Below are 15,790 nucleotides of genomic sequence, written 5' to 3'. Positions count from 1 at the left end.
CTGGAAGCATTTCCTTTGAAAACTGGCACAAGACAGGGATGCCCTCTCTCACCACTCCTATTCAACATAGTGTTGGAAGTTCTGGCCAGGGCAATCAAGCAAGAGAAAGAAATAAAGGGTATCCAATTAGGAAAAGAAGAAGTCAAATTGTCCCTGTTTGCAGATGACATGATTGTATATTTAGAAAACCTCATCATCTCAGCCCAAAAATCTCCTTAAGCTGATAAGCAACTTCAGCAAAGTCTCAGGACACAAAATCAATGTGCAAAAATCACAAGCATTCTTATACACCAGTAACAGACAAACAGAGAGCCAAATCATGAATGAACTCCCATTCACAATTGTTTCAAAGAGAATAAAATACCTAGGAATCCAACTTACAAGAGATGTGAAGGACCTCTTCAAGGAGAACTACAAACCACTGATCAATGAAATAAAAGAGGACACAAACAAATGGAAGAACATTCCATGCTCATGGATACGAAGAATCAGTATCGTGAAAATGGCCATACTGCCCAAGGTAATTTATAGATTCAATGCCATCCCCATCAAGCTACCAATGACTGTCTTCACTGAATTGGAAAAAACTACTTTAAAGTTCATATGGAACCATAAAAGACCCCACACTGCCAAGACAATCCTAAGCCAAAAGAACAAACCAGCAGGCATCACGCTACCTGACTTCAAACTATTCTACAAGGCTACAGTAACCAAAACAGCATGGTACTGGTACCAAAACAGAGATATAGACCAATGGAACAGAGCAGAGCCCTCAGAAATAATACCACACATCTACAACCATCTAATCTTTGACAAGGCTGACAAAAACAAGAAATGGGGATAGGATTCCCTATTTAATAAATGGTGCTAGGAAAACTGGCTAGCCATAAGTAGAAAGCTGAAACTGGATCCCTTCCTTACACCTTATACAAAAATTAATTCAAGATGGATTAGAGACTTAAATGTCAGACCTAAAACCATAAAAACCCTAGAAGAAAACCTAGGCAGTACCATTCAGGACATAGGCATGGGCAAGGACTTCATGTCTAAAACACCAAAAGTAATGGCAACAAAAGCCAAAATTGAGAAATGGGATCTCATTAAACTAAAGAGCTTCTGCACAGCAAAAAAAACTACCATCAGAGTGAACAGGCAACCTACAGAATGGGAGAAAATTTTTGCAATCTACTCATCTGACAAAGGGCTAATATCCAGAATCTACAAAGAACTCAAACAAATTTATAAGAAAAAAACAACCCCATCAAAAAGTGGGCAAAGGATATGAGCAGATGTTTCTCAAAAGAAGACATTTATGCAGCCAACAGACACATGAAAAAATGCTCATCATCACTAGCCATCAGAGAAATGCAAATCAAAACCACAATAAGATACCATCTCAAACCAGTTAGAATAGCGATCATTAAAAAGTCAGGAAACAACAGGTGCTGGAGAGGATGTGGAGAAATAGGAACACTCTTACACTGTTGGTGGGACTGTAAACTAGTTCAACCATTGTGGAAGACAGTGTGGTGATTCCTCAAGGATCTAGAACTAGAAATACGATTTGACCCAGCCATCCCATTACTGGGTATATACCCAAAGGATTATAAATCATGCTGCTATAAAGAACATGCACACGTATGTTTACTGTGGCACTATTCACAATAGCAAAGACTTGGAACCACCCAAATGTCCATCAATGACAGACTGGATTAAGAAAATGTGGCACATATACACCACGGAATACTATGCAGCCATAAAAAAGGATGAGTTTATGTCCTTTGTAGGGACACGGATGCAGTTGGAAACAATCATTCTCAGCAAACTATCACAAGAATAGAAAACCAAACACCACATGTTCTCACTCATAGGTGGGAATTGAACAATGAGAACACTTGGACACAGGAAGGGGAACATCACACACCGGGGCCTGTTGTGGGGTGGGGGGAGGGGGGAGGGAGAGCATTCGGAGATATACCTAATGTAAGTGACAAGTTCATGGGTGCAGCACACCAACATGGCACATGTATACATATGTAACAAACCTGCACATTGTGCACATGTACCCTAGAACATAAAGTATAATAAATAAAAGAAAGCAACAAGGTTCTTCTACAGACTTCTAAGTAAATCAACCAAAGCATGTAGAAAAATGAAAAAATTCGTAAAGAATGTAGTTTCTAAAAGTTGATCTGACTAAATATTTTTTTAAACCTCAAAAATAAATTTTCTTGTGAAATAAAAGTTAGGCAACTACCCCACAAAGAAAGCATTAGGCTCAGATTATTTCAAGGGGATTTCTACCAAAAATTCAAACACTAGATAAACCCAATATTCTAAAATTGAGATGAACACTGAAAATGAAGGAAAACTTCATTAGCATTACTACAATTAACATAACATTAATAGTAACACCTTATAAAGACATTAAAAATCAGAAAAATTCAAGATTTTCAGATTAGAGTATCGCTTATAAATAATGAAGTATAAGTTCTAAATAAAATATTAACAAAATAAATCCAGTACCACATTAAAATGATATGCAGTGAACCAACAGAACTTACTCCAGGAATGCAAGACTGGTTACCTATTACAGAATTCATTAATACTCCATATTAACAAACTTAAAAATAAAAACTGTATGATTATCTCCAGACTCTGGAAAGGCCTGTGATAAAATTAAACACCCATTTCAGTTAAAAACAATCAGAAAATAGAAACTGATGGATACTTAAGATAATAAAATATATAAACCTCAGCCCTAAAGGCAGCATCTTAATTAATGGGAAAAGATTAAAGGTGTTTCCATACAGATGAGGAATAAGAAAAGGATGCCTACTCTCTAACTTTTAAGCATTGTACTAAAGGCACAAATCGATGCAATTAAACAACAGAAATGAAATAGCACCATAAAAACAGAAAAAAGGTGAAAACAATTTAATGTTTCTATCATGAGAATACATATAAAATTAACTCTAATAATAAAAGCATTCAGTAGAGTAGAGGACATAAACTTAACCAGCAGAAACCAATATAATTCATATGTAAAAACAATAACCATTTAGAGAATGTAATGGTAGAGAAAATAACTATTTTTCACTGCAATGAAGACATGATACAGTACTTAAGAATAAATTTAGCAAGAAATGTGAAGAAAACTTTAAAACACTCCTGAAAGACAAAGAAATAGACCTAAACAAAGGTAAAGATATCTCTTCTAATAGGATAGAACATCTAAATATCACAAAAATCCCTAGTCCTCTCTTAATTAACGTATAGACTTAATGCAATCCTAGTAAGTTTTTTATAATGAAGTTAGATAAATGGGCATTAAATGCCACATTAAAAAAGTGAACTTGAAAGAAAAGAACAACACTAAAAGAGAAAAGCTATATGGGGAATACCATTCCCTCTTATTAAAATCTACTAAATTAAACTATATTAAAACATACTACTATCAAAATTTGCTATATTAAATTATGTTATAGAACCTCTATAAATAAGATAGTAGATTATTTGGTGCAACAATTAACAGACCAGAAGAACATATCAGAAACTCCAAAAATAGATCCAAGTATGTGTGAAGCAAGTATGTGATAAAAGCAGCATTTCAAATTACTGCGTCAAAGATAGGCTTGTTAATATAACAGTGACAGAACATTGATTAGTTGTTTGGAAAAAAATGTGTTAAATAAAATTAAACTCATATATCATATCATACCCAAAAAGAAACTCCAAATAGGATCAGGGATCTAAACAGTTTAATGAGATCATATACTCTAGGAGAAAACATGAGTGAGTTCTTCTTCACCTTAGACATAAGAAAGGGCATTCTAACTATGGCTAGATTATAGATACGACACAAGGAAAGACTGACTAATTTCACTACAGAATATACAAGATGTTTTTTCTGTCAAAACAAATATAAAAACCAACTAACAAGTTAGAAAAAAAAAAACTAATATGTATAACATGTATCACAGATAAGGGCCAATATTCCTAATAAATAAAGAACCTTTAAAACCTAGGGGGAAAAAAAGGTTAAGAGAATAAAAAACATCCTATAGTACAATAAGCAAAAGATGTGAACGATTTACCAAAACGAAAACATACAAAAGGCCCTTAAATATATGAAAAGACAAAGATACATACATCTACTTATTTGCTGTAAAGGAAATGTATGAAGGATAAAGCCAAAAACAAACAGGATAGTGGAAGATAGGCAGGAATGAGGTGGAAAGATAAGAAATGAACGGCAAGAAATCTCTCTCTCTGAATATAGGTTTTAATACAATTCCCAACTTTTGGCACCATGTTAATGTTTCACATACTCAATAAAAGAAAAACGAAATCAACAGGCAGGGGGATGAGAAATCCTAAACAGATTACAAAGAACAACAAATGAACTTGCAAATGAATAACCTGATCACATAACACAGTATGAGAGAGGGAGGGGTAAAAACTAACCCAAGTTACTTTGGGACATAGTATCTTGACTGAATGCCCTCAGTGTAAGAACCAAAAGAACACTAAATAAATACTGAGAAGAATAAGAAAAATGAGAAGGAAAAAGAAGAAAATGATAAAGCAAATGAGGTAAAATGTTAACCTTTGAAGAAAATGAAGGAAGTATATATGGGAATTATTTGTCCATTTCTTGAAGCTTTTCTGTAAGTCACAATAAAAGTAAAGAGGAAACAGCAAAGGGGAAATTATATAATTTAAAAAAACACACATCTAAAGAATTACTCATCAGAGGAAAAATAACTTGGTCTCAACAAAATCCTTCCCTAGGCAAAACTGCTAAATAAAGACTTGCTACCACTAAAAATATATATCAGAATGTTCCTACCAGTTACTGTTAATAACAGCAAATAAGTGGCAAAAACCGAAATACTCACTGACATTAAATGGGTACCTGAGTTGTAGCATAATCAATTATTTAGCAGTGAAAATAAAGAAACTGCAGATATATGAAACAACATGACTGAATCTCACAGACAAAAATTTGGGTTAACAATATAAATCCTAAAGATTTCAAACAGTATGAACCCATTTTTATAAAGCACATAAACAAGCAAAGCTCATATATATATATATATATATATGCATGCACACACACACACATTTTTGTTGTTGTTTTTGTTTTGTTTTGTTTTGTTTTGTTTTTACAAAATCAAGGAAACGCTAACATAAAATTGAGGACAGTGATTCCTCCAGGGACAAAGGCAAAGGGATAGGACAGAAGAAAAATTATGAAATTGATAACACTCTAGTTCTTAAGTTAAATAGCAGATTCATGTGTGTTATTTTTAAATATAACAAAGAAAAAATAAAAATAACTATACTTGCTTAAAAATATACTTCTAAAGACTTTTGTTTCAATATCCTTTCTAACTGGAATAAACAACCCCCAGGAGTCACGTTAACCCCTAATCAAAGCATGCTCTGGGTTAATAAGATAGGAAAGGATCTAGCTTCAAAGTAAAGACTAACAGGGGCCAACTAGCCTTGGTGGGAAAACAAAACAAAACAAAACAAAAAATCAGCAACACACCAGTAAACACAAGATTTGGAGATGCAAGCCTTTCTGGCATCCTGCTAATCAGACCAATACAACATATGGAAAGTTGAAGGTAAAGTGCTTACTATTCATATGCATTTTCAATTTATGAGGTATCAGAGGAATTTTCAGAAAGTTGTTGAATTTGATACTATGTTTACTAAGTGTTTCATAATCCAAATCCAATTTTTAATATAAAATGAGAAAACAAATGAATAGCATCTGTGAAAGAAAGAGAGCATATAATTTCCCTCTAAGTGAGAACTAGGTTTTTTTCAGATAAACCTCTACATTTTTGGCTATGCTACAATTCACATAGCTTCACTAACTTAACGTGACTGCCCTATAACATCCAACCCCTAGAAAAAAATCTGTCCTGGTATATATTGTCCACATATATAGACACAAAATATTATTGTATAGTAATGATGGTATACATGTTTTAAATGTGTGTGCTTAATAAATGGGAAATTATAAACATAATTTTAAAATTACAAATTCTAGTATGTAAAACATTATCTTCTGACTTAGTCAAGGTACAATTTTTTAAGTTTCAAAGTGCTTACAGTATTCTTTGGTCTATTAAAAATTGTATAGTGTCAGTCCTCATGCCCAAAATCTTCAAAGGCAGGAAATCAGGTGTGCCCAACACCACCTATTTCCACGAAAACACAGCCAAAATTTTTTTAAGTAGAAATCTATAAAATTTTGTTTCTTTGGACATGTTGTTTGTTTGCTTGCTTTTAAGGCTTAAGCAGGAGTATATACAATTTGCTTCATTTTAAATGTGAAATCCTTGGTTTTCTAAGATTTAGAGAATACAGAGTCAGCACAATATTCCTTCACAGCTACAAAGCAAATCAAAAGTGCAATGAATGGCAGTTCTTCATTTTTAACTTTTAACTAGCAAGTCACTTGGACATATCATTTTTCATTGACAGACCTCTTCTAAAGCACAAAAAGCTAACTATGTCAAAACATGACACAGGCGAAGGAGCACCAAGTTTCCAAACAGTATGCAATTATTTTTTCCAGTAATTCTGTTTGTGGTCATTTCTGTTTCATTTTACATAAACATAATAACTCTGGTTAATTCTAAATAAGAAATGGGTAAAAATAGCCATGCACTTTTACCTATACTCCAAAAAATAAACCTGTTTATCTGTTAATGATTAAAATAATTTAAGAGGAATATGCCAATAAAATAATGATTTTTATAACTTGTAACTCAGAAAATAGTTTTGGCCTTTAATTTTCATTCAACCATCCTATTATCCAAAGCGGGTCCTCGTTTTTAATCCCATTCTTTCATCTTTTAGGTACATTAGAGGCTGGTGACTACCTGCTTTCATAAACTGTCATTTCACCTCTGATCTCCAAATGTATTTTCAGATCTATGTTGTTGAATCCACATCTTCCTATTCAATGCTCATTGTTGACACCTTTGAAAATCACTCATGTAGGGAAGTCACTGTTATGGAAAACAAAAAATTTGCAAGTACTATGGAGATCCAAATCGCATATCTAAATATGAAGATCTGTTACTAAAAAAAATTGAAACTAAGCGTACACATTTCTTTTAAAATTTACAGAAAACAGTGAAAGTCAGTGTTTAGAAAATCATTGTTTCTAACCCAAGGAAGGGTTCCTTACAGGAAATGACCCTTGATATATAATGTATATGTTTATATATTATATGTATAGATACATAGATGTAATAGAATGGATTTTAGGATGTATCTAAGACATCTAGGTTGGAAATTGAAGGAAAAATATATAATAGCTTTTAAAAAGCCAAGATGGAGGAACACGGGAAATACAAACGATCACTCCCTTAATACAATGATTACATCGTTGATAAAATTTCTACCATTTTAGTTATTTTTTATTATTTTCTAGAGTTATTGGCATACTATAAATAAAGACCTCACCCCTACTTGTTTCTTTGAGGAATAAGTGTTCCAAAGGGCTGTTTAGATAACCCTGTATACTACAAATTGCAATAATCAAATTTCAGAATTATGCAAATGACAAAAAAAATTGTTTCCACTTCTAAAAGAGATGCAGAGGAACAGACCTTGTAATCTTTTGCTAGCATAGTCAACATAAAATTATATAATATAAACATAAATATAACTTTTTGAATGGGAAAATTAAAAAAATAAAAAATTTTAAAAATAAAATTAAAAAAATGTTCATTCCCCACTGCTTCTTTAATATCACAGCAAGAAGAAATCTCACAGCATCCAAAAATAAATGAAAGTAGAAATAAATTAATGAAGTAAACTATAATAAAAAATTATATAAGGAGTCTAAAACGCTTGAAGAATATGGGAGGAATATTCCAAAATCATAGTATCTTTTATCCAAATTTACTATCTAAAAATAAAAGACTTTTTTCTTGTAACTCTTGGTCACACTGAGTGAACAAAATTCTATGCAATTTCTGAAGTGGAAGAAAAAAATTATATCACACCTTAAGCTAACGTGGTATGTTTTGAACACATCATTTTAAAATGTTAGGTTCCTGCTGAGGTAGTTTTTGGCTCCTGAGTCTCTGGAAACTAGATCCTTAAGAAATTTTTTAAACTCAATAGAAGATAATGACACACTTAAGAAAACAGTGCCTGTGTTCTTTACTGGACTCATTTATCTAATCACTATTCAAAATGCAATCGTAGAGTAGCACTATATTCAAGACACTATGTAATGTAAGATACAGAACAATCCTTTATATCAGAAAACTTCACCCTGAGAATATCACATTGGTATTAAAATAATAAAAAATAAATTATTATCTAAAGTACTTAGTTGTTAGATATCATGGAAAGACTTGCCATTGTTTGTAGTTTGATATCACCACTGCAACACTCCAAATAGGAAATGATAAAAATATTAGTGTGCTGTACATCAAAGGTGTTCAATAAATCAATTTATTTTAAAAATTTCATTTAGAAATTTCTTGGAAATATTTTAAATATCAAAATATGACTTTCAATAAAAGATAAAATCTTGACTCTCAGAGAGATAAAGTAGATATATACTAAAGATTTTATTCTACTCATACAATGAGGGAACCAGGCAAATGTTATAACCACTTCAAAGGAAAAATCATTTAAAATAGGGCAAATTTATAGAGAGTGAACAAATGAAATAAATTGCAAATGGAGGTGCAACTGCTTTTTTCCAAAGGTGCAGAATCAATCAGAATTTCAAGTCAGTTCCTACAACACATGAAGAGCTGTAAATGTAAAATAACTCAAAGACAGTGAACAGGGCTAGAATCAGATAACCCTAAAACTTGTGCTGAATGTAGACAATGAATAGTTTTCATTTTAAAATATCTTTTTTTACATGACTCTATTAAGCCATTCTCACACTGCTATAAAGATACTACCTGAGACTGAGTGATGTATAAAGAAAGCAGGTTTACGTCAGGCATGGTAGCTCAAACCTGTAATCCCAGCACTTTGGGAGGCTGAAGCAGGTGGATCACCTGAGGTCAGGAGTTCCAAACCAGCCTGGCCAATATGGCTAAACCCCATCTCTACTAAAAATACAAAAATTAGCCAGGTATAGTGGCACATGCCTGTAATCCCAGCTACTGGGGAGGCTGAGGCAAGAGAATCGCATGAATCCAGGAGGCAGAGGTTACAGTAAGCCGAAATCGCGCCACTGCACTCCAGCCTGGGAAACAATAGCAAAACCCCGTCTCAAAAAAAAAAAAAAAAAAAAAGAGAGAGAGAGAGAGAGAAAGCAGGTTTAACTGACTCACAGTTCCACATGGCTGGGGATGCCTCAGGAAGCTTACAATCACAGGAGAAGGCAAAGGGGAAGCAGGCACCTTTTTCACAAGACAGAAGGAGAAACAGAGACAGAGAAGGGGAAGAGCGATACTTTTAAACCAGAAGATCTTGTGAGAACTCATTACCACAAGAACAGCATGCGGGGGGAACCACCTCCATAATCCAATCACCTCCCACCAGGTCCCTCCGTTGACATGGGGGGATTACAATTCGAGATGAGATTTGGGTGGGGACACAGAGCCAAAGCATATCAATGACGAAAAAGAATAGCTCAAATTTCTCTTAAGTGAAATGAATAAAGGGGAGAGAACTGTCATTGACCTGGTACATACTATGGTCTAGGTGCTGTAAAATATATTTTTTTTGTGTCAACTTACTTTCATCCTCTCTATAACAACCATTTCATAAATGAAGAATCTAAGATTCTGAGTTTAATTGTAAAGTACAAGATTTTACAAACTAGAAGACTGTCAAGTCACGATCAGAATTCACGTCTGTTTGACTCTAAAGCTCAAGCTCATATTCTCCACTCCACAAGCACTAAAAATGCAAGTTAAAATCATGTTAAGATTTTGGGCATGTGTGTGTGTTATTTTTCTAGTAGGTAAACAAACAATGAAAAATACAGGCAAAGAGCCAGGTGCACTGCAGACAAGGAGGTGAGCACAGTGTCCCAGCTACTGGGAAGGCTGAGGTGGAAAGATGGTTTGAGTCCAGGAGTTCGAGGCTGCAGTGAACTATAATCACATCACTGTACTCCAGTCTGGGTGGCAGATCAAGGTCCCGTTTCTTGGAGAAAAAAAAACATACAGACAAGGAAACAGAATACAGAGAACCAAATAGGAAAAGCATAAGTTAAAAGAGAGAGAAAGAGATGAAAACTTCAAAAAGAATTTTAAGAAACTAATGTTTTCAATAAAACATATATTTAAATTGATACCAACAACAGAGGTTACTGTTCTATCATTAAACGCCTAAAGAGAAAGCAAAACATGACTAGCTAGCATATATACAGTGACTTAACAATGCCAATTAAAAGAATAAAATAAAAGCAACAGTCCTGAAATAAGCTCTTAACCATACCCTACCGCCAGTAGAAAACAAAACTTAATGAAGTAAAACAAAACTACTTTAAAGTCCCCTTCTACTCATCCAGTTAATTATAATGGGAAATCTAGTTACAGTATGTGAATATTAGCAAAATGAACCACAACTATTTGTTCTTTCTTCTCTTTCTTTGAACCTTCAATATAAAGCTTGCCACAATTTGCATTCATTTAAGCTACGAGCATTATTTTCGGTTCTCTTACTTCTATGTGTGCTAGTTTTTCTTCAGTTGCAGATTTTACGCCTTATTCTCTGAATGGGCTTCTTCTGTTCTTACTATTTTGTATCTATATGCCCAAGACACTCTTGCTGTTAATCTTTTTATAATGTATATTAATAATCTTTGACTTAATCACTATGTATTTTGAAATTAAAATCTTCTTTCTTTTCTTTGCCTGTTATTTAAATCATAAAATAGAAACATCTACAAAAAAGCCTTTTAGCACCTTATTGACAGGTATCAGTAGATTACAAATATATAATTTGCCAGAAGCTGACTCAGCATCCTAAAATGAAATAAACAGCCCCATAATAATTTCCAGAGTACACACAAAATAAGTATCATTATATATAAACAGAATTATTCACTTTAGAGGTTTGAAGGGTACTTTGCCCAAGTTTACATCTACAATTTTAGAAGCATTAAGTACTATCCAAATAGAGTACTCTATTTAAGTATTAACAAAGGCAATGTACATCTACCTGACCATTTATATATGACATTCTTGTGACTTTTATAAATTTGATACTCATAATAGTTTCAACAGCAGAAGACCAGCCTATTTCATATTAATATGGTGAAAATACTATTTATTTTTAAAAATCTAGTCATCACACCAACATATACTTAGAGACAGATACCTAAACACGTGTGCCATCAACCAATAACAGGGACTCAAAAGCAAAATTTGAACCTACTAAAGACTATAACTCTCATCAATGTTAGGTGTCATTATCTCCTCTTTTCAAGCAGGTTAAAAGAAATAACAGCTATTAGACACCTAAACTCTTAAATGACCTCCAAGAAATTTTATATGCCCAAATTTACAAGAAATATATAGTTTAAATAAAGTTCTATTGTTATTATATCCATTAAAGTTAATCAGCCATAAAGGTGAAATATATTGAAAATGGTAGATTTTCATTTGTATTAGGTTGCTGCAAAAGTAACTGCGGTTTTTGCATTCTTGGAATTCGCTGTTTGATGTTAGAACACATTCTTAAATTAATGTGGTTATGTCATACATCATTTAAATGGGCATTTATCACTTTATGTTCTTTTGCTGATGACATATTACTTGCTGTTTATTTTATGTTTATTTTAGACCACAGAAATGATGTTAGACAAAAAGAAAATATGAGCAATTTTCTTATTTTAGTTCAAAATGGGTCGTAAAGCAACAGAGACAACTCGCAACATCAACAACGCATTTGGCCCAAGAACTGCTAATAAACGTACAGTGCATTGGTGGTTCAAGAAGTTTTGCAAAGGAGATAAGAGCCTTGAAGATGAAGATCACAGTGGCTGGCCACTGGAAGTTGACAACAACCAACTGAGAGCAATCATCAAAGCGCATCCTCTTACAACTACACAAGAGGTTGCCAAAGAACTCAACATTGACCATTCTCAGTCATTTAGCATTTGAAGCAAAGTGGAAAGGTGAAAAAGCTCAATAAGTGTGTGCTTCATGAGCTGAGCGAAAACCAAAAAACCCATCATTTGATGTGTTGTCTTCTCTTATTCTATGCAACAACAATCATTTCTCAATCAGATTGTGACATGCAACAAAAAGTGGATATTATGACAACTGGCAATTACCAGCTCAGTAGGTGGACTGAAAAGAAGCTCCAAAGTACTTCCCAAAGCCAAACTTGCACCAAAAAAAGGTCATGGTCACTGGTTGGTGGTCTGCTGCTGGTATGATCCACAACAGCCTTCTGAATTCCAGTAAAACCATTACATCTGAGAAGTAAGCTTGGCAAATCGATGAGATGCACTGAAAATACAATGCCTGCAGCCAGCATTGGTCAACAGAAAGGGCCCAATTCTTGTCCATGACAATGCCTGACCACATGTTGCACAACCAATGCTTCAAAAATTGAACGAATTGAGCCATGAAGTTTTGTCTCATCTGCCATATTGACCTGATCTCTCGCCAATCAACTACAACTTTTTCAAGCACCTCAACAACTTTTTCAGGGAAAACATTTCTACAACCAGCAGGGTGCAGAAAATGCTTTCCAAGAGGTTACTGAATGCTGAAGCATGGATTTTTATACTACAGGAATAAACAACCTTGTTTCTTGTTGGTAAAAATGTGTTGATTGTAATGGTTCCTAATTTGCTTAATAAAGATGTGTTCAAGCCTAGTTATAATGATTTAAAATTCATGGTCCAAAACAGAAATTACTTTTGCATCAACCTAACATTTTTTCAAAGTAAGAAAAATAGGGATAGAGTGGTGAGGAAATGCCTTCACATAAAGAATGTATTGCCACAAGAGTACAGTAAAATACCAAAGTTATACCTCTTGAAGAACATAAAAAACTAAAATATATAAAAACTAAATATTTTAACAAGAAATACCAACGCTAAAATACAGTATACTTTTAAAAAACATATGAGTTGGGTATGAAGCCTCACAAACTAATCTTTAAGGTTAATATCAATCAGAAATTTAGAATACTTAACATTTAACTCCTTAAAAAGTGATAATTTAACTGTAATATGATCCCACATCTACAATGAACAAAATATAAAAAACAATTGGCTCCTATTGCATTAATGAAAGCTTTATTTGGACTAGCCACTACAAAAACACACTTAAGTACACAGACCAGTGACACTATTATAAGGCAACTACACAAACAAGTCTGCATAATGACCAGCTAACATCATGATGACAGAATCAAATCCACACATTTCAATACTAAGTTTGAATGTAAGTGGACTAAATGCCTTAATTAAAAGGCACAGAGTGGTAAGTTGGATAAAGAACAAAGACCTAATGGTATGCTGCCTTCAAGAGCCCCATCTCACATGCAATGACACCTACAGGCTCAAAATAAAGGGATGGAGAAAACTCTAACAAGCACAAGGAAATCAGAAAAAAAGCAGGGATTACAGTCCTTATTTCAGAAAAAAACAGACTTCAAACCAACAGAGATCCAAAAAGACAAGTAACAGCACTACATAATGGCAAAGGGCTCAATTCAATAAGATCTATCCTAAACATATATGCAACCAACACAGGAGCACCCAGATTCATAAAGCAAGGTCATGGAGACCTTCAAAGAGTCTTAGATTCCCACACAGTAATGGTGGGAGACTTCAAAACCCCACTGACAGAAATAGAGCATCAAAGCAAAAAAAATAATTAAGATATTCAGGACCTAAACTCAGCACTGGATCAAATGGACCTGATAAGACAACTACAGAACTCTCCACCCAAAAACAGCAGAATACACATTCTTCTCATTGCTACAAGGCATGTATTCTAAAATTGACCACACAATCAAACATAGGACGCTCCTCAACAAATGCAAAAGAACTGAAATCATAACAAACATTCTCTCAGATGAGAGTGCAATAAAAATAGAATTCAAAACTAAGAAAATAGCTCTAAACCATTCAATTACATGAAAATTGAATAATCTGCTCCTGAATAACTTTGGGTAAATAATGAAGATAAGGCAGAAATTAAGAAGTTCTTTGAAACGAATGAGAACAAAGATACAACATACCAGAATCCCTGGGACACAGCTAAGACAGTGTTAAAAGGGAAATTTATAGCACTAAATGTCCACACAAAGAAGTTAGAAAGATCTCAATTTAACAACGTAACATCACAATTAAGAGAACTAGAAAACCAAGAGCAAACCCACCCCCAAGCTAGCAGAAGACAAGAAATAACCAAAATTAGAGTCGAACTCAAGGAGACTGGGACAAAATAAATTCATTCATTCATTCATTCATTCATTCAAAAGATCAATGAATCCAGCAGTTGGCTTTTTGAAAAAAATTCGTAAAATAGACCACTAGCTAGACAAATAAATAAGAAAAAAGTAATGATCCAAGTAAACACAATTAGAAACAATAAAGGGGATATTATCACTGACCACACAGAAATACAAAGAACCATCAGGGAATATTATGAACACCTCCATGCATGCAAACTAGAAAATCTACAAGAAATGGATAAATTCCTGGACATATACACCCTCCCATGTCTGAACCAGCAAGAAATTAAATTCCTGAACAGATCAATAACAAGCTCCCAAACTGAATCAATAATAAGTAGCCTACCAACTAATAAAAGCCCAGGACTAGACATATCCACATCTGAACTCTACCACATACGCAAAGAACAACTGGTACCATTCCTACTGAAACTATTCCAAAAAACTGAGAAAGAGGGACTCTGCCCTAAGTCATTCTATGAGGTCAACATCACCCTGATACTAAAACATCACCCTGGTAGACACACAACAAGAAATAATTATTTCATGCCAATATCCTTGATGAACATCAATGCAAAAACACCTCTGGCAAACCAAATCTAGCAGCACATCAAAAACCTTATCCACTACAATCAAGGAGGCTTTATTCCAACGATGCAAGGTTGGTTCAACATTCCCAATTAATAAATACGATTCATCACCTATACAGAACTAAAGACAAAAAACACATGATTATCTCAATAGATGCAAAAAAGGCTTTTGATAAAATTCAACATTCCTTCGTGTTAAAAACTCTCAATAAACTAGGTATCGAAAGAACATGCCTCAAAATAATGAGATACGTGACAAACGCAAAGCCAACATCATATTGAATGGACAAAAGCTGAAAGCATTTCCCTTGAAAATCAGAAAAAAACAAGGATGCCCTTTCTCACCCCTCCTATTCAACACGCTATTGGAAGTCCTGGACAGATCAATCAGGAAAGAGAAAGAAATAAAGTACATCCAAATAAAAAGAAAGGAAGTCAAACTATCCCTGCTTGCAGACAACATGATTCTATGTCTAGAATACCCCATTGTGTCCACCGAAAAGCTCCTTAAGCTGATAACTTCAATGAAGTCTTGGGATACAAAATATCAATATACAAAAATCACTAGCATTCCTATTACACCAACAACAGTCAAGCTGAGAGCAAAATTAGGAACATAATCCCATTCACAATTGCCACAAAAAGAATCAAATAACTAGGAACACAGCTAACCAAGGTGGTGAAAGACCTCTACAATGACAACTACAAAACACTGCTCGAAGAAATCAGAGATAACACAAATACATGGAAAAGCATTCCACACT

General features: G+C 33.9%; 1 protein-coding gene across 11 annotated transcripts in view; it reads right to left on the bottom strand.

Moving 5' to 3' along the window:
* The window catches only part of CCDC91 (coiled-coil domain containing 91), a 366,740-nt gene that overhangs the window by 254,977 nt on the left and 95,973 nt on the right, over positions 1-15,790 (bottom strand). The window contains exon 1 of one of the 11 annotated variants that reach the window (XM_050746726.1): positions 6,906-7,239. The exons of the other annotated variants lie outside the window; for them this stretch is intronic. Coding sequence (XP_050602683.1) covers positions 6,906-6,925 — 20 coding nt within the window. The 5' untranslated portion in view covers positions 6,926-7,239. Of the gene's footprint in view, positions 1-6,905; positions 7,240-15,790 lie in introns of those variants that run through there. 11 annotated transcript variants of the gene reach the window in all.

Source organism: Macaca thibetana, chromosome 11 (assembly GCF_024542745.1).
Source record: "Macaca thibetana thibetana isolate TM-01 chromosome 11, ASM2454274v1, whole genome shotgun sequence".
Lineage (NCBI taxonomy): Eukaryota > Metazoa > Chordata > Mammalia > Primates > Cercopithecidae > Macaca > Macaca thibetana.
This window is presented reverse-complemented; position numbering and strand designations above follow the sequence as displayed.